The 19,928-nt window shown below is 34.5% G+C and overlaps 1 protein-coding gene across 5 annotated transcripts in view; it reads left to right on the plus strand.

Moving 5' to 3' along the window:
• CACNA2D1 (calcium voltage-gated channel auxiliary subunit alpha2delta 1) overlaps positions 1-19,928 on the plus strand; it is a 358,410-nt gene that overhangs the window by 257,277 nt on the left and 81,205 nt on the right. For all 5 annotated transcript variants that reach the window (XM_012568886.5, XM_030291341.4, XM_041721401.2 and 2 more), the window contains exons 8-10: positions 3,462-3,531; positions 4,355-4,405; positions 5,469-5,568. In XM_012568886.5, coding sequence (XP_012424340.1) covers positions 3,462-3,531; positions 4,355-4,405; positions 5,469-5,568 — 221 coding nt within the window. The remainder of the gene's footprint in view (positions 1-3,461; positions 3,532-4,354; positions 4,406-5,468; positions 5,569-19,928) is intronic.

Raw genomic sequence — 19,928 nt, forward strand, 5'->3', positions numbered from 1 at the left:
TGATCACCACAGATCAAATATCACATGGGAATTTCAGTTTCCTTTTAAAAACTATTTCAATTATGTCTATAAATCCATAAGTACTCAGAATGTTAGTAAAACCAGTGAATACATTTCAGGCTATTCAAAGCAATCTAAAATTAAAAGTGTTATTCCAGATAGAGACTAGGATGAATGGGCAGTTTAGGCATGTTAATTCTTGGGGTTGAAGAGGGAATTCAGCACTTTGGTGTGAATGAAATTTCAGATACTAAGGGCTGAGTCCTTATTTATGTTATGCAGAGCCTCGCAGAGACTTTCTTCTAGATTATGTAAATTATTGTAGAAACATCAGAAAGATCAATAGAACAACTTTCCTCATTATACATTATATATCTTAATTAGTGTATGATCCAGCAGACATTAATATCTTGTGATAAATCATGCAGCCATGGAAACTTAAGCATGTAGAAGCTTGTTCTATTTTTCTGGAAGGAAAATAATATATCTATTCGGAAAACAAAACTTATTGTCATGTAGCACAGGAAATAGTGGTTTAACAGCATGGTAATAAATAATGTTTTTAAAGACCTTTTCCAGATATCCCTGAAGCTGCTGACAGTCATTCCAGGACTGTGTGTACTGAAAGAGCCATGCTAATGAGAAAAAAGTAGAATTTAGTTGTGTTCACCATTGTGTCTATATACCCAAAACAAAATCACTATTCAGAATCTCATTTATTATCTCCAGAAAAACCAGATAGGCTGTAAGTAGCATGCTGAGTGGTTTCTACTCAGTTTATTTTGTGTGTAATTGTGCTGTTATTGTTTTTAGCCTAGTTCTCATGAATGGCTTCCTTTCCATTGTTCTTTTTTACTTGCTAATATAGATGTAGCCAAAAAGAGATAGTTTGGCCCTCACTGCAGTCCAGGCTATTACTGAAAAGCTATGGTAGAACTGACTTCAGGCTTAGCATTTCAAGGTTTAACCAAAGGAATTCTGCTGTAGATCAGTTTGGAAAAAAATGTTTTCACATCCTTCATTTTACTGTCTCAACCAGAAGTTTTGAGCATCCTCTCCATACTTAAAAAAAAAAAAAAAAAAAAAAAAACCAAAGAAAAGGAATTTTTAATTGTGTTGAGATTTTTATTCCAGTCCAGTGTTGTTATATTTGGTGCTTTTAGAAATACTAGGGAAAGTTTCAGGCATTTCAAGTTTTGCTAATAGGTGTTTAAGTCGGTGTAATTTTGCCTCTTCATGTTTCTGAAAGATTTGCCACGGGCTCTTTGGTCTAAAAGCCCTGGTTCTGAAGGGCTTTCTGTTGAGAGAACTGATGTTGGCCTTAAGGATGTGATGTGGTCACCTGTCAGGTGGTGTTACATTAACATGTATTTGTTGCTCTCAAATTTTGCAGAAAAACGTAGCTGAATTTTTTCTCATGGTCTTCTGTTGCACAGCTAAAATAAAATCTTAACCCATATTTCTGTAAATCTTAGTTTAGAACTTAGAAAAATCACCCTGTAGTTTAAAGTAGGATGTGACAACTGGGATATCAGATGGATTCTAGCTAAATGTTCCTATGATGGTTTTCAGTAGATAATTTATGTTAACTAAAGGGCCGTTCTGTCATTCTACCTGTAGAACATGTGTTCAGTTTTAAATTATTACCTCTGTCAGCATTCACTGTCACAGTGTTATATGAAGATGATCTTAGAAGGGCCCTCCTTCAGCTCCTGCCTTCAAATTAGCTTTGAACCACCATCCTTTTGCTTTCCAGAATGAACTTAAGGAGTTGAACTTATCTTTCATGTGAAATAAAGTAAAATTACCAGTGTAAATTGAATTGTCTCTGTTGTTTCGAAATATATCCGGGTCATAACTTGAGATAATTTTCAGTTTATGAAGGCTGTCCAAGATATGCGTCAATTCAGAGGGTCATATTTTGTAGGGCATAGATTTTAATGGATGTCACTGAAATGACTGGAAGTTTTGGCATAGATATGGCAGCCTTGGTCAGTATCTTTATTTATATTTGCTATTTTACCTAAAGCACTCATAATACAAACTGAAATGAACACATTCCATGAAGGCTTTGCAAGTCTCAGGGAAAGTATCTGAAAGATGGATTTTCAGATGGAATTTCTGTGGAAAGGATAGCCTGGACAGAGACAAAAAGATCCATCACTGAACATGCGCTAATCTTGTAGGCTTGTAAAATACTGGTGAATTTAAACTGTGCATGTCTAAATAATGATACAAAAGTTAGAATTTTAGCATAAATCCATCTCAAAAAATTAGATTCTCTCCTTTCTGAAAATTTCAAATACTTTCATCCTGTCAGATCCCAAAGGACCTCTTAGGTGGTCTAGTTTGAAATCATAGACAATACTAGTAGAGATTTTGAGGTTTTCTTGTTGTGCAACAATGCACAGTGTTCTTTGTGGCTGCTAAATGTGTACTACTAAATGTGGGTTACATTCAGCTTAAAGGTTCCAAAAAGTGATAGGCCAGATCTTGGTTTGGTCTCCTAGGAAAGGGTTCATTCTGTAAAATCAAAAATAGGCAGCTGCTCAAAGCTGATGTCTTCTTTTGTATTCATGGGTGAAGATATAAATCTTCCATTTTGTCTTAGGTATATGATTTTTCAGAAAGAATCCTGGAGCTGCCTATATCTTTCTTTATTTCCTAGACAGAAAAATGATTGATGTCAGGAAATAGCACCCCAAGGCTTTTGGCATACAGTGAGAGAACAAATTGTGGAATGTTATCTCATTCCCTGTAGCTTTTCACATTTTTATTTGTGTTCGTTAAGCTGTCACATGGTTTTGAAAGGGTCATTTTATTTTCCAACAATGAAATGATTCTCACTTCTGATGAAAATTATGGTAAAGCCTAGATTAAACACTTTAAAAAGGTCATCATTCTTAGTGGTTTCTTTACAGAGACATAAATATTTACATCTCTTTTTTTTTCAGAGAATATGCTACTTTAATGTTACTTTTCTGACATGCATTTTTAGATAAAGCTCTTGAGTCAGTGAACAATCATTAAGGCTCATAACAGAGAAACCATTATTATATGCAGCAATAATTAACTTTTTGTAAAATTAAGTTGTTGTTAAAAAAGTTGTTTCATTATCTAAAGTGTTTTGGTTCGATTTTTGGTTCCCTTAAAATCAATGGTCAGTTATAGTCAGTACCTGTTTCTTCAACACACTTGGCCTTACATATAGATATATATACGCATATACATATACATACACATGTACATATATATAGTTTTATTGCATTGTATTATGTGGTAATATGTATAAGGGTATCTAGGTATTTCAACAATGTATCATACAAATACAGACTCTTTTTTTATCCATATGAAATGTTGATATTTATATAGTGCAAAGTCTGTGATACTGATTCATTACATTGTTTCATTAAAATACTTAAGACAGAGTTTTATATTATTCCATACATTTTTTTTTTTAGCTTCCCCATGGGTAGATAAAAGTCGAACTCCCAACAAAATAGATCTGTATGATGTACGCAGAAGACCATGGTAAGATTTCTTTTTAGAGACTTTATATATATATATATATATATATACATATATAAATCTTTTTTTTCTGCATGATTGTAATGGTTCTTATTTAAGATATTGTTATTTTCTTTTTAAAAGTTGTTAGTTTTTCTAAATAAAAAATTTTCAGATTATACTCCTTGTTATGCAATATTCACTGTAGTTGATGTATTATTGGATTACATAGACTTTTCATAGGAGTATCACTATCAAATAGGTGTAAGACAGTTAAAAACTGATTTTGTGCCAAAATCAATTATAATCCTGAGTATTAGACTGAACCATTCTTCCAGATTTTTGTAAATATTTAAAAATATGCCTCAGTGGTTTAGACCAGCAATAAAATCACTAGATATATAAAAGATGGAAGAGCAGTGGGATTACTTCTCATTAGTTTTCTTATGTAAGCCTCTCAAGACATAAAGCATATTGATACTCGGATATAGTTGGACATATTTTTTCCAAAGGACTAAGTATTTCTGCCTAGGATGGGCTAAGTAATAATTCATCTGTCATCAAGATCTTAGCTAGGAAATAGCATTCCTGTTTTTTAGTCATGTGAAAACAGTGAATTTTGATTAGTATCTCCTATGTCCAGGCTACCCTAATGTGGTTTAGACTTTGATTTACCTAGAAGACACAGCAAGAGAGGAAATAAAAACAGATGGGTTTTGTACTAACTACAACAGGAGGATTTTGTTGGTTCAGCTACTTTGAGTTTAGAGATCACAGAGTGTCTTTCATCATATACAAAAAAATGTTTATGCAAATTTGTGTAATCCATACCATTTATTTATTTCAGGTATATCCAAGGAGCAGCATCTCCCAAAGACATGCTTATTTTAGTGGATGCGTAAGTGTTTAATGTCTGAATATTGACATTAGTGGGGTAGAAGTACTTGGGTACATTGAACAAATCTCTGTATGGTGAAAAATAGAGAGGCAATTAAGTGGTTCCTGTATGCAAGGTTCAAAAATCTTGCTATGAGCAAAATAAATACATAATATAAAAGAGTTCCAAAAAGCCCAAACCAAACATGAAAGTTATTAAACTGGAAGCAAGGAAATGTTTATTTAAATCACTTCAATATTTTTCTGTTTTCAACTTATTAATTACTGCAGCAATCAAGTGAATGTTTCTCATGTGCATGCCAAGATTTGTTGTAAAGCACAAGTCTAAAAACAAATTACTAGAAGCATTACAATAGATGTGACAATGATTTAATGCACATGAAAGATAAGAAAGTATGTGGACTTTGTGTTATTTATGATACAGATTTAAAAATTGCCAAGTTTGGTTACTATAAAAAATTGCTAGAAAGCAAGCAAAGAAATTAATAAAAGCTTGCTCTCTGCTTCAGCAAGGCTTCTGTGGCGTAGGCAATGTTGAGGGACTGAAGGGAGCACTGAACCTGATGTGTCAGATTGCTTTATGCTAAAAAGCTTCTCAGGCATAGAATTTGCATTTAATGCTTTTACACATGGTGAAATGCTTTCATATCAGCAGCGAGTTTTATCAACATTTGTTATTTCTTCACTTCAGCTTAGGTTTTGCCTTGAATCAAAGAAGCTGTCATTTGCATCTCTGAAAATCCAGAGCTGTAAATCAGAGTGTAGGAGTAGAAAATGTTTAGATAATGCATTGGTTGAAGGTGTTAAACTCAGATTTCTTGAAAAGGAAATGAGTAAAGAATGCAGCATTATGATGTCATCTGAGACACAGGACTGGGGCTTTGTGTGCCAGTTTTGGACTTACTTTAATAGTAATAAATAGTTTAATAATGATGAGTTGGAGAATTCAGGAATTAAATTTAAAATTTTACTGTGAAAGTGGGTGCTCTTTTTATGTGTAATTTCTTTTTATGTTTTACATAATATTTGCTGAATTCAGCATTTCTGTTGTGAATTTTTTTTAGGAGTGGGAGTGTCAGTGGGCTGACATTGAAGCTGATCCGCACGTCGGTCATTGAGATGTTGGAGACCTTGTCTGATGATGACTTTGTGAATGTAGTTTCAGTGAGTATCTATTCTTTCCACAGAATTTGCATTGTCAACAAAGCCCAAAGCAAACTATTTTTAACACTAGATGTGAGATACTTGAATGTTAAGCTGCAAAGATACTTAAAATATATTGTATTTGTTTCCTTATAACATAAAATTAATGTCCTAGATTTTATATTACATATACATTTAAGTGAAGGGCAAAAGTAATTTAAATAAACTCTTGCATAACCAAATTCTCCTTTCCAATACAATTCTATTGTCTGTATGAAACCTCTCCCATTAGATTGGTATATGCAAATTGTCTTGAAATAATTGCTAGTTCACAGATTTTCTACGCAGAAAATGTTTGGATAGCTCATGTTGTTTGATTCATAATGACAGTAGATGTGGAGTCCTATATCTAATCTGACCAAGAAATGTTTCTGAGAAATTCTACAGTTCTTTGCCACTTGATGGCAAAACAATTTTTCTCATAATAAATAATATTATAGAGGTAAGAATCTATGAAGAAGGTATGGGAAATTTTCCATTGTCAGAAGAATACCTTGGATGTCATTTTCTGGCCTTGGAAAAACTTTTTAATTGTTGCTTTATTATTATTATTATTATTATTATTATTATTATTATTATTATTATTATCATCATCATCATCATCATCATTATTATTATTAAGCTGTTCAATGTAGAATTTTGATTCTATGGATTTAGGATGAGAACACAGGCATATTCTTCATAACAAGAGACAGTCTCAATGATGTGTAACTGAAATGATTTTGGAGATAATTTTCCACTTTTAGAGTCATGCTGTAGCCAACCTGAGGGAGAAAGACCTGAAATATAACTGAAAGAAATCTTTTTTAAAACCACTTATTGCTTCATGGTTTGCTGACAGTTTATCTAGAACTTTCTGCAAGGAGCAGACAAGTGCTTACTCTCCATGGTGTTAAAGTTAAAATGGCTTGTTAAAGTTTTTAATAGTGGGTAAGACCATTTTCCTTGGTCTAAATTGCAGTGGGGAAAAAGAAAACCTGATTTTTTTATTATTGTTAAAGGAAATAAACTTTTCTGTAATGGTATTGGGGAGTTGAAATCTTAGTTTCACCATTTTACAAAAAAAAAGAAAAAGCTTGTAATCTAAACTGATGGAAATTGATTTCTATGTTCAGTGGAGCTGTGCCAGCTTTCACTGCTGGAAAATTTAGACCCCTACTACCTTTTGATTTACACATATTTCCAAACTCTTTTGTTACATTTGCTCCAAGATGACCAGAAATAGTGTATCAATGCTAAGCCTTCCTTAGGCTGTATTTTACTAGCTAAGGGTCATTATTATTCTAATGAGGCCTCAAGGTCAGGATTTGTGTCAAAAAGGGACCAGGAACCCTCAAATATTTTCTACAGTGTATTTCCCCAGGGGTTTGTTACTTACAATATATAATGGCCATTTTTTCCCTTTGGATGAACTTTAGAGGTTCACATCAGATATTTGATTGCAGAACCAAAGAGAAAATTTTGTTCATGTTGTTTTCATCATCAGTGGAGGGCAGCAATCACAGAAATGTGCATAATAGAGCATGGCATCTCTAAATCTTTCATAAAGTGCTATTTGATGTTGTTCCCTTATAATTTAAAATTGTCTTTATTAAAACTTTTCAGTTTTATAATTAAAATTACTTTGGTATAACCTATGTTTTCGTGTATTCAGATGATTTATGAATGGAATTGAGGTGGAGGAGTTACAACATATATTTTATTTCTCGAATAGATAGGAAAATATATGCTATAGATAGGAAACAGATGGTTGTACTACTATAAGGCATTCTATATGTAGGAGAAGTGAACCCAAGTTTGGTCTTTGAAGATTTTTTTTTAAGACTTCTTTTGGTTTTTAAAGGTTTGGCAGAATCAGTTTAACAGTTGGACTAGATAATTTTTGAAGTCTTTTTCAACATAAACAATTCTAGGATTCTATCATCTTGATTGACAAAAGTTTCCATAATGGAGTAGGTCTATCTAAAGTCCAACTCCAGTGCTTTATTAGTAAACTCAACAGACAAAAAAAAACTTAAGCATTTTGTTCTAGATTAAATAAATGCAGATTTATTCAATATTTTTTTAACATTTATTCAACATATTGCATATTTTTGCTTAAGAACATTTTCTCCAAAGGATCCCAATATTAGACATGATAGATTAATCAAAAAGTCCAAAAAGCTAGGTGAAAATGTTAAGTTAATACAGCATTAGCATATGGATACATGAACACTAACACTAACTAGAAGTTGTCCACAATTTTTCTTTCCCTCATGGATCTTTTGGCCTAAAATGTTTGACAGTTGTTTTATGGCTTGTTAGCTTTAATAACCATGGAGTCTTTGGTCTGGGGTTTTGAGTTAACTAGAGAGCTGTTTCACTGCTAACCTCTGCCAAGATGCTGTCCCACAAAGCCCACATGCACGATGATTCATGCCCACAACTGAAAGACATGGATTTAAGTTCATGTCAATCACTTCTTAAAAGTGACAGCAGGATTTAATGAACTGTGCCTTGTATATGAGGAAATCCTAGGGAAAAAAAGGCTTAAAAGTAGATGTGCTAAAAACATTAGTTCTACCGAATCAACGTAGTTCCTGCATTTATTTCCAGGGAAAGAAAGGTTGAATGAACTGTTAAGTTGTAAAAAGATAGCCAGGGTCTAATATATCATGGTTTCCTTTGGGATTTACATGTTCTTTATCTGAAGTGCTGTGCTTTGTTGCAGGGAGAAAACCTGCTGTTTGCAAGGGCTTAAATGTATGAATAATACAGCTGTTTTCCCACTAATCCGGTTAGAGGCTTTGATAGCAGCGAGCAGTAGATGATAGGGGCAGCAATTCCACCCCAGCATGTCGTGATTTAGTGACTTGGTTTCAGATGTTGACACAGAGAGTGTAATTTGTTTGTGATTGTGGGTAGTGTGCAGGAGAAATGTATTTCAAATCTGCAGAGGTGCAGAAAACCACACAAAGGAGAAACCTCCCTTACAGCAACAGAATGTGTTAAAGGTCAGGAGCTGCTGTACTTTTAAAATTCACTTAGCCTTTGTAAAAATCCAAACTAGTATTTACTGCTTAGGAACTGGAAATTAAATGTCAAGAGCATATGAGATGGAACAGAATCATATTCTGGGAAAATTGAAAGCTCATCTCCTGCTCTTGTGTAGTTCTGCACATTGGGTAAACTCAGAGGGAATGTGATTTCTACATGAGTTGATTTCAAAGAAAAAAGCTGTGCACCCAACCGGTGAAATTATTGTTGAGGAAAAAAAAAAAAAAAAGTGGATGATTCACATCTTTTCCCACTGATTTTTAATAGCAGTTTTTCATATGATTCCACAGCCAAGTGTTTGCAAACCTGTGTACGTTGTCTCTCTTACTCTTAAGATGGTAAAATCTTTACTCCTTCCTAATTAAAATATTTAAATATGCTAACGGAGGGAAAAGCAAGTTTTTTAAAAGTCTTTCCTTTCCCCTTCTGTTACATGATACATCCTGTATTCTGCAGTTCATATTGCACCTATATTATCTTAAATACAGGGAGGTGCTCCTTCCTTCTGGGGACGACTTTCTTAAGTTTATTTTAAAAATTAAATAACATGCCATGGGGGTAGAAACCTTAGCCTGAAGTCCTAGTGGAAGGAGGAGGATGCTAGATTCTAGAGCCAGTTTGCATGTCATGCTTATACTACCTTTGCTAGAAATTTTAACTTTGTAGGAATGTACTTCTATTCAGTTGGCAAAAAATTGAAGAATTTTATTTAAAAATAACTTAAATTTTGTTTCCTTTATTATTTCAATGTAATGTTTTTAGTGGGCCTGAAATTAAATTGCATATTCAAATGGTGTGACAGTGTTTTTTACTGTTTTTGAATTTTGAACCAGAAAAGTTCAGTGGTGCTTATTTTTTTCCAAACAACATTACTGCTTGAGGGAGAAATCAGACATGATCATGGTATCAGTGGAACTGAAGTATTTCTGTAGGTGGATCTAGAGGAAACGAGATGTATGAAGGGGTTTGCGAATGTACTTTGTTTTTTACTTTATAATTTTCTTTAATGGACAATACTAAAGAGAAAATATGAAGATACCTGCCATCTTTTTCATTATTTGACAAATAAAAAACTAGATGGAGAATCAGGTTCCCTCTACAATAAGTATATCTGCATAAGAAATTATTTACTCCTGAATCATTTCAGGTAATGAATCACAGTAGCTGAAATTAAGTGTGCAGGCTCATCAGCAACACAGCTGTGTGAGACAGTAAACAAATAAATGTAATTCCTTTTTTTTTGGCAGGGGACATGGTTTGGTGTTTTTCCCTAGTCATTGAAAAGTGATAGAAGGGCAAGTTTAGGTCTGATTGTTGAGCTTCCCGATTCTCTTAACAGCAATCTATCTAACTGACCTTTCAGTTTCTCTTAAATTGAATGGTTCATTTTCAAGAAGAGGAGAGCAATGATAGCTGCAGATAAACACATCTTAGTAGCAATGTTCCTTAGTGGAAAATCATTACCATTCCTTAATGGTAAGTCATAATCTTGCATCTTCCATATTCAAGGTGCAAGTGAATTAAATGTAGTTTTTTTCATACAGGTATATTGAATAAGCACCGTGGGTGCAGGTTTAAAAAAAGCTTAGAGAAGTTATGATCAAAATCTAGTATTCAATTTCTGCATTGCTAATAATTACAGGTAGAGCAAGGCTATGTATCTATGGAAATAAATGTAGGGTAAATATAGCTGGAAGACACATTTAGCAAATGTAATGAAGAATGAATATTCTGCAAATAACAACAGAGAAAATTTGGAAATTATGGAAACCAAGGGATTATTAAGAAGTTGGAAAAAAACCTATTTTTAGCAGCAGGAATTACAGTAGTATGAACAGTATCATGGAATGTTTATCTGCTTGTAGAATTATGTTTCTTTTTACCTTCTCTCTAAAAAGAAAGTCAAGAACGGAATTAGTGAAGCTATGTTAAAAGTTTTTCATGTGGGGATAGAGTTGACCAGAATATTAGGGTAGAGAGGATATTATGCTAGCTGACTTTTTTGAAATGAGGTTGACTTCAATGGGACCCTGATCCTCAGGAAAGCAAATTACACAGTTTGTTGTCAAGAAAAAGTGAGGGACCACAAGGACTAGAGCTTCTTGCAATCTTCATCCAAGATGATGAACTAGAAATGCCTGTACAGTTTCAGGGACATGGTTAGAGACAACTTTTTGTCTAAATAGTGTATGGGTGGATGGTTCACTTTCTCCTGGAAGGCAAATTATAAGTGAACTCGGATTTTGATTGTATGACTCCTTTGTTGTGACTGAATACTGTTACATCTATGTGAACATATCAGTAATTTAACATGAAAATGATTGGCTCAAATATTATGAAAAATATTGTGTTGTCTCTGAGGACTGAAAGTGTTTTACAGGTGATTGCTTGGCTCTAGAAAGCATCTTCTCACACACCTGAGTGCATCATCTGAGAAGCTGAGTTTGAGGCATGCTCTCAAACTCACAGAATCTGAGCTTTTTTTTGGTTGTTCTGGGGTACAGAAATAAATAATGTAATGACTGATGTCATCACAGATGAGAAGTGCTGTTGCTGAGGAAACTCTTGTATCTACAAGTTCTCAAACCTGTCAGGCAAAAACAATACTGCAAGAAGCACTAGCTGAAGACAAATAAATTTGAATGGCATATAACTAATTAAAATGCCTTTAAAAATGCCATGAAAAGATTCTTATTGTCTTCATACCAATATTTAATGCCTTTCTGGAAGATGCACTTTAAGCAACATCTACCTCCAAATGTAGAGGTTTATTGCAGAAGTAGCCAAGGGAATTTTAATGACCAGTGATAGGTGGGTGGTGAGACAGTGTGCAAGAGGTCAGATTAGAGTGTCTCATTGCCCCTTTTAGCCTGAAATCAAGAATATGTAAAGATTTTCATTGGTTGGTTGTTTTTTTTTTCTTTTTTTGTCCTGCCAACTTAAATGTTTTTCCCAAGTAGTTGTTCATCATCCACCTTATTTATTAATGGACTGAAAATTATTTCACGACCCTTGTGTGATAAAAATATTCAAAAGAGTAAATATTGCAAAGCTTTCGTTATTGTAAACAGGGAATACATACCAATTCCTTTTTTATTTTCTCTGTCTACTTAACAGTTTTTCCATGTCTGTGTAGCAAAAGACACATTCAGTAGTTATGCTTTCTCTTATTCTTAGTGTAAGTAAAAATTTCTTGTTAACTTCTTTTTAACAAGCCCTACAATATTGTCTGTTCAATAAAACCAAATGGCAAATACTTATATAAAGCAGACAAATACAGAATCATCTATGACAGAGAGGTGAAAATGAAGTGTTACTTTTCCATCCCAGTGATAACATTCCTTGTGGTACTTGCTTACGTTTCTTCTGGAATATCTGGCTTAAAATATTGTCAGTGTTTAAAAACCAATATAACATAAAAATCATGTCAATTCTTTTCTCTCTGAAAATTACAGTTTGGACCAGGACAATCTCCAGAAGCCAAGTTGCCATGTTCACCTCTGAGCTGTGCATAAGCTACTAAGCCTTTGTAACACTACAGCCAGACAGATCCCACACAGAAGCTACTCATGTTTTTATTCAGAGGCCATCTGGACATACCTGATATACTGCTAAAGGATTTAGAAAGAAATAATGTGTTTCAAAAGTTTTTTCTTAAATTCTCATTTAAACCGAGCCTTACACAGCTACAAATAAACATGACAAACTTTTAGAAGCTTTATTTTTCTTTTAGAATTACAAATTAGTAACCAAGCCATCTGAACTCTGGAATTTATTTGTTTATACATCTCTTATTTTATCTGCTAGGGGAAAGCAAAATCATGCCAGATTCAACACCCCAAGAGAGGTGAGGCTGCTGCAGCTCTGTGCCATGTATCCTTCCAAATGTCTTCCCAACTGGCACAATATACATGGAGCACAAACGCAGAGCTTTCATGTTAGCACACATATGAGTTTCCCTACTAGAGACCTCTAGGACCAGCACCTCTGTTTTACACAACTTTTTCATCACCAAACCAACTAAATCCATCTCCTTACTCTCATTTGGGGGTTCTTCTCTTAAATATTCCATACTAAGTCCTGTGCAAATCTGAAATGCCCTTTAAAGTATTAATTGTAACTTAAGCTTGCTGTGGAAGGAAAATGTTTAAAATGTGTGTAAAATAGAAAAAAAAAGACATGGGAAAGATTTGGAAAAGGAATAGTACAAATTTAAAAACAAAATCTGTTTCATTTTGTATCTGTCATGAATCATTAATTCTAGGGAATACTATGCTTGACTGCATGAAGATCCAAAGGGAGTGGAAATTAGAAGCTCAAATTCTACACGAGGATGTCAGGAGCAGGAATTTTGCTGGAAACTGTACATTTATTACTGTACAATATAGATGACAGCTCCAGACGACTAGAAAAGTCACCTCCACTCCTACTTTGGGGGATTGCTTTGGGCATCAATACACATTTTTATTGTCTCCTCTTATAGCTGTAAAATGTCAGGGAGTCAGATTTCTAACAACACATGGCATGGGGGTCTGTGATTTCCAGAATAAATGTGATCTCTCTAGGATATGAGTAGTATTTAAAATGAGTAGTGTATAAAAAGTAGTATATAAAAATTGGTATTTAAAATGTGTAGTTTAGTGGTATATAAAATGATTTTATAGCTCTACCTCATGGTTCTTCTGGCTAACAAATCTCTTGGATCCTTCAAATTTATTAATTTTCATCAAACCACAAATCTTACTAAAGAGGCCCCTGCTTTGTTTGACATATCATTGATCTTGGAATGTTTTATGACATGTCAGATGCTGGACCAAAAATGCATTGCTGAATCAGCTTTCCAAATAGGAGACTATTATCAGGAAGCATTGTGACAATATCATTAAAAATGAGTATGCGAGAATGGTTTAATGAACAATAAACTCATTCCTTACCAGTGCAGAAGAGGCTGGTCTGGGCTGGCTTTCATGATTCCTCTTGAGAACGATAACTTACATGTTAGTAAAAAAATAAGAAAATGCAGTCTGCCCTGAAGTTTTGAGACAAGGTGGAGGCTATTTGTTCTGTGATTTGCCTTTTAAAAATATACTTTCTGTAACAGCCATCTATTTGTTAGGTAATAATTATGTGTGACAGTATCTTAGCTTGGAGTGAATCCTAACTTAGGAGATCCTAAATTAGGCAAAGCATGAATGAAATACTGAGAGGGTTCTCAAGACTCACACTCTCAAGACTCACACTTTCCCCTCCTGTCTCTCTCTTCCTGCCTCAGCAGCAGCATGTCCCATGTCACTCTGCTGCTGCAGCCTCCTCCCTGCTCTCAACTCCAGGCACCTGCCCAGCCAGGCTCAGTGCTCTGCCCTAAAAGGGGATCAGGCACATGGGAGCCAAGATGTGAGAATGCAGAGGGGATACTGTGGTCCCCTGCTGTCCCTCTGCCATGTGAGCTGATGCTAAAATGTGTGTCTGTCTTGTAACTTCTTTCACCAATTAAACATTCATACCCTGAGGAGCAACCTCACATATCAGGAGAATCTATAGGTAACAGTTTAATACTTAAAACCTTCTCTCTGGTGGCCAGTGAGGGGACATGAGGAATGTCAGGGAAGTTCAGTGTGGACATTGGGAAAGGTTCTTCACTGAGAGGGTGGTCTGGCACTGGAACAGCCTCCCCTGGGAATTGGTCATTACTCCAAGCCTGTCAGAGTTCAAGGAGTTTCTGGACAATTCTCTTTGTGGTTTAGTTTTAGGTAGTCCTGCATGGAACGGGGATTTAGACTTGATGATCCTTATGAATCCCTTCCAACTTGATATATTCTCATGATTCATTTTTTTGGCAAGGATGCTTCATGTTTTGAACAACTTGAGTTTGACTGAATGAAGATTCTCCCTGTCAAATGATAACAAGAAATTGTCTACAAAATAATTGTCTAGGAAGTTTCTTCCTGTTACAGCTCTCTTCCCCAGTGGATCTGGGGAGCAGTGCCATGGAGAGCAGGCTGCAGGGCTGCAGCACTACAGCACTGCTGTAGTTCAGATTATCCAGCTTTCCCTGGGAGATGCTGAAAATCACAATACTGATTTTTTCAGTGGAAGTCAGAAACACATGATTTTAAGTAAATAATACATGGTTACTTAGCCACAGCAGCACAAAAGACCATAAATTTCATCTTGCTAAGCAAATTAATCTTTGAGCCTACACTGACATTCTGTGTTGTAACTCTGAGATTGACAGTGCAGCATCATACTTTATGGTCTGAACATTAATCCTGGAGTATTTATTGGGAGCTTTTCATTGATTTATGTGCAGATAATAATATTGGTTATAAAGGTTAAAAAAGCTGACTAAGAGCAGACTTTCGTATTATATTTGGTCTTTTCCCTAATATTTATCTTATATTATTCTACAGTATTTTTAAACAGCTTTTTATTGATCTAAACAGTTTTATTGTTGTTGAATTCTGCTAATTCTGGTGCATGATGGACATATATACGCTTAACTGTGAAAAGAAATGTGTTACATTTTGAATCTCAGGAAATGCCAATAGTGCAAATTGGCATATACTCCTAATTTTGTTTCCTTGATACTTGAAATACAATTTAAGAAATGCAGGTGTTCTTCTTAGTACTGGAATAAGTTTTTTATATCTTCTCTACCATGTATCTGTAGGATTGTACTGAAGAATGCCTGTACATAAGTTATGGAATAAGAGAAATATGTTATTTTATAGTAAGAAATGAATGGTGAACTTTGATACCACGTATTATTTTCTCTCATGTCAAATTACAGACCTTTATTGCTTGAACTACCTCAGATTTTCTGTGTACTGAGAATTTACATGGGAATAAAACTTGGAATATTGCCTTCATACTATTCTCTAAATGGGTTCTGATAAATATTTATAATGTCTTCTCACTGCTCAAATACAAATTCTAACTGGCCTTATTCAAGATTCAGTTATTCTTTGGATTAACCCTGAAATCCTATTACCAAGCCTAAAGCAGCAGGGAAGAGGAAAAAAAAAAAAAAAAGAAAATGACAAAGCCGGATTTAGCTACAAAATGAAAGCCTGGTGAAATCAGATCTATTTCACTATTGCTCATTTAATACATATAGATACAACTGGGTCACCAAGCTGATTTAGCCACAAGGTACAAGTAGCATAGCAGCAAACCTCAGCAGGCTGAAAGTCAGCAGCAGTAGTATCTGAGTGAGTCTGTAGCAAAGTCACTGTATTTTCCTCACCTTTCAGTTTTCCTGGAATGATGTCATTGATTCACTAATTTATTGGGATTTTGGTATTTTAAATGTGTTTTATTTCTATAGCAAGTTTAAGGGTAGAAATTACTGCCTGGTTCAAATTTATATTTTTTTCCATAAAAGATAAACATTTATGAGTGTTTAAAAATGCACCACTTTCATGCAGTTTAAGTCAGGTTCTCATTTCATGTCAGATATTTTTGGAAAGGGAGATTTTGCTAGGGTTTTGTTGGTTTTGGGGTTTTGTTTGTTCTGTTTATTTGTTTGTTTGGTTTAGGTTAATTTTATTTGGTTTGGGTTTTGTTTTGGGTTGTTTGTTTGTTTTGAGGTTTGATTTGGTTTGGCTTGGGTTTTTTTTTTTTATTATTATTAACTTAAAAATGCAAACCCAGAAGATTCTAATTAAACATGATATGTTAAATCAATAGATGTCAGTAAAAAAACTGACAGAAAAGGGAGGCAGTAGGTAAGGATGATTAAGAAAATCTGAATTTTTACAAATGCCTGGTCCTGCGTACTTTATGTTATCACTTCTACAGATTTTGGAGGCACAGAAGGACATTTAGAAAGTAGGCTGGTTTACATACAGCTTTTCCATAATTATCATCCTCCTAGAGTCGGGACCCCTTGTGTTCAAGATGTGGAAATTTTCCTTTAAGGAGGAAGTTTAGATTTTAATATTTGTGGTTTTCAACCATTTAGAACACTATTTTTTTAAATTGGTTTAGTTGAAATGAAAATTTTATGCTAGCTACAGAAAGCACTAATGTCCACCAGAAATGCAAAATTCCACGTTTCATGGTATTGCCAAGACCAGTTCAACTCTTTTTGTTTCAGTGCCACCTAGCGACTAAAACTCGAAAACTTTTAAGTTTTCAATTTATTGGCGTTTGGTTTTGCATTTTGCAGTAATGAGATGATTACAGAAGATTTTGTCCTTTTCAAACTGAATCACAGAGTTTATCCTGAATTTTGATACTTCCTTTCTTAATTTCAGATATTTTCTCCAGGGTTTTTTTATCACCTCTCCTTCTTTTGCCTTATACTCTGCTCTTAATGAAGACCTGTCTGTAGGGTCTTGCTAATCATTCTTTGATCTGCATATCCACGAAGTGGAATAGATATAGGAAATAAACCAATATTTCTTTTTTACTTCCCTTGAATTCTCTAATAACCTCATATTGTGGTAGCAATTTTAGTAATTTTATTAGAAGGATTTCCAGGCTGAGACTGTGGAAAAGAGGAGGCTTTTACCAATGCATAAGTAACTATTCTGGAATTTAGAAGAGGGTTTCAGAATGACAGCCTCCTATTTTCTGTAAGTTCAGCTCTTGGGGCACTTGGATTGCAGAGGTCCATGTGGCTGGAGGAGCCACAGCTCAGTGGAACTACCCAAGGGAGGGGAAAAGTCTCAAGCATTTAAATCTTTTGCTGCAGTTTGTATAATTTTTCAGGTTTTTTCACTTGGTTTTCATTTATCAGAAGATAAGGTGCTTATAAGACTGTCAGATTAGTTTTTTCTGTTTCAGACCTTTTCCAGAATGACAAAGTTCAAGAAGCATTAGGCTCAAAGCCCTTCATTTGGATTTTCTTGGATTGGTTTTCAAATCTTTCAGGTTATTGAGTTGCCCCATATATGGCCAAAGATTGTACTGGTGGTCTGAGGTCGATGAGGATGAGTTCTCTTGAGGCTTTTCGTGCCCCAGTAGCAGGCTTAGTTATTCCTGCCCAAACCTGTGAGGAGAAGGTCTTTATTTCCTCAGAGCAGAGGATTGTTCTGGGACATCCCAGAGGTGGAGTCTGCAAAAAGTTATAAATAAATGGGGTTGTGAGAAATAGTCCAGTGGAAACTGCATCTAGATCCTATACCTTGTAGGTATAATGATAAGACAGATTTAGTTATATTAATACTTCATGATGATTTAAAATAAAAAACTCAAGGTTATCCTGTTTTCCATGTTTTACAGTTGTTTTGCTGCAAGCTTCTCTTATTTTAGCTTAAATAAGGAATAAGCTTTTCATATACTTGAAAAAAATAGAAGCTGTCATTGGTGTTGACAGCCACTCTATTGGTAGCTTTACATTTTAACAATTGAAAGGTTTGCCTCTGAATGTCATACATTGTTTTGTAAGTGAATCTCTGAGCCCATGGCATTATAAAAAAATCCCATTTATTTCCTTTTTTCCAATAGCACTTTTGTTGCATATGTTTACATTTACTGCAATAATTTGGGGGAATGCCTGGCTGATAAATACCCAACTGACATGTTTCACTGAGAGTAATTTGTTCAATAAAGTATACCTTAATTTTACACCTTAGATAGGATTTGATTTTGTAAGAACATGGAATATCTGAATTGGCAACTGGTTTTTGAAAGCTTACACATTCTTTCTTCAGTTAAATATTAAGCGATTTGTTTTCAAGAAATCTTGTGATCTGAAATAAGCATTATTATGGTACTTAGGGGTCAGACAATGTGACCAGTAATCAAAAAAGGTTTATAGCAGTTATTTTGGCTTGTAAATTAAGATGTGCAGTTATTTTGGCTTGTAAATTAAGATGTGCAAATTTTACACATCTTAATGTGTAAAAAATTATAGTGCTGCTATTGCTGTTATGTTTCAGATGAGCATAACTAAAAGCTGGCTCAGTTTAGCAAACTATAAATTTTGAATGATCCTGGTCACATATGTCACATATGGAAAGTCAGTTTTAAGGATGTTCTGATGGCTTTTACAGTTGAAATCATTCCATTGCATCAATACTTTACTGGAGTTCAGATTAATTAAATTCACCCCTGAATTTTCTTTCCCTTTTCATCAGCATTTCATCAGTCAGATTTGAACCTTGCCTTCATCTGCTAGTAAAGGGAAATGTTCATTTTGGAGGATTGCTGTTCCATCTACTGATTCCTTCATCGAATCAAAAACTCTGCTCCTCTGCCTTTCTGACTGGCATTAACATTAGTGTTGACTGATGTCTCTGCAAACAGCTGGCTCATACCTTTGCTTAATTAAATTAGAGCATGTGCAGACTTTGGTTGATGTAACTCTCCGTGCTATAAATGTGTCATTTCTTTCCTTCATTTTGCATCAGCATTTGTGCATCTACAGATGCAGATGCTTTGGTTTGACCCTTTGTTCACTTTACAGAGTGTGTGAGTACAGTGCAATGCAGTTTAATGTGTAGTACAGCAGTTTCCTTGTCAGCTGCCTGCACAGTTTGAACCAGTATTCCTTTAAATATTTTAAAAATCATTTCTATAGCCATAATTACCAATCCATGTGCTGGGTACCTGACCTTAGAAATAATTATCCTGGTATATTTGCAGGACTGCTAGCAAGTTACTTAGATTGGCAGTTTAATGGCAGTGACATTCCAGGGAGAAACTTTCTCCTGTCACTAAATTTTCATTTGAATGTCTAAATTGCTGTTTGCTATAGCCAAAACAAGGCATGCATGTGTCATAGGACTGAATTTAGGATTTCTTTTATATTAGGACCTTAAATAATGTCTATATTATATCACTGGTGAAGTAGTGGAGTGTTTTCATTTTATTTTTTTCAGATGAAATTGACTTTTGTAGGGCAGAGATACCTACTAGGTAATGGTTTTTGTTTTTTTTTTTTTACTTTCCAGATATAATTTCTGTACTTTTACCCCAACTCGCAATTTGAATTGGCTTATAAAATTATAAAATTACTTTATGTAACTTTACAAATTTACTTTATAAATTTATAAAATTACATTAGGTCTGTAATTTTCCTATCATGGCTATAAATTTAGGTTGAGGCAAATTGAAAAAAATCCACAGCATAATACCTATTTTCATTCCCACATGGTTTACGTATCCAATAATCATTAGGTGATTTACTGGTTACTTCTATAAGAAATTTTTATTGGAAGCACCATTGAGTGTGTAAGAGTTTTGCATCAAAGTGAACTGGTTGCACTTATGTGATTATCTCATGGTTTTCCTTAGGCAGCAAAACATACTGTGTTTTTTGGTCCCAGAAATATTCT

This window comes from Taeniopygia guttata, chromosome 1A (assembly GCF_048771995.1).
Source record: "Taeniopygia guttata chromosome 1A, bTaeGut7.mat, whole genome shotgun sequence".
NCBI lineage: Eukaryota > Metazoa > Chordata > Aves > Passeriformes > Estrildidae > Taeniopygia > Taeniopygia guttata.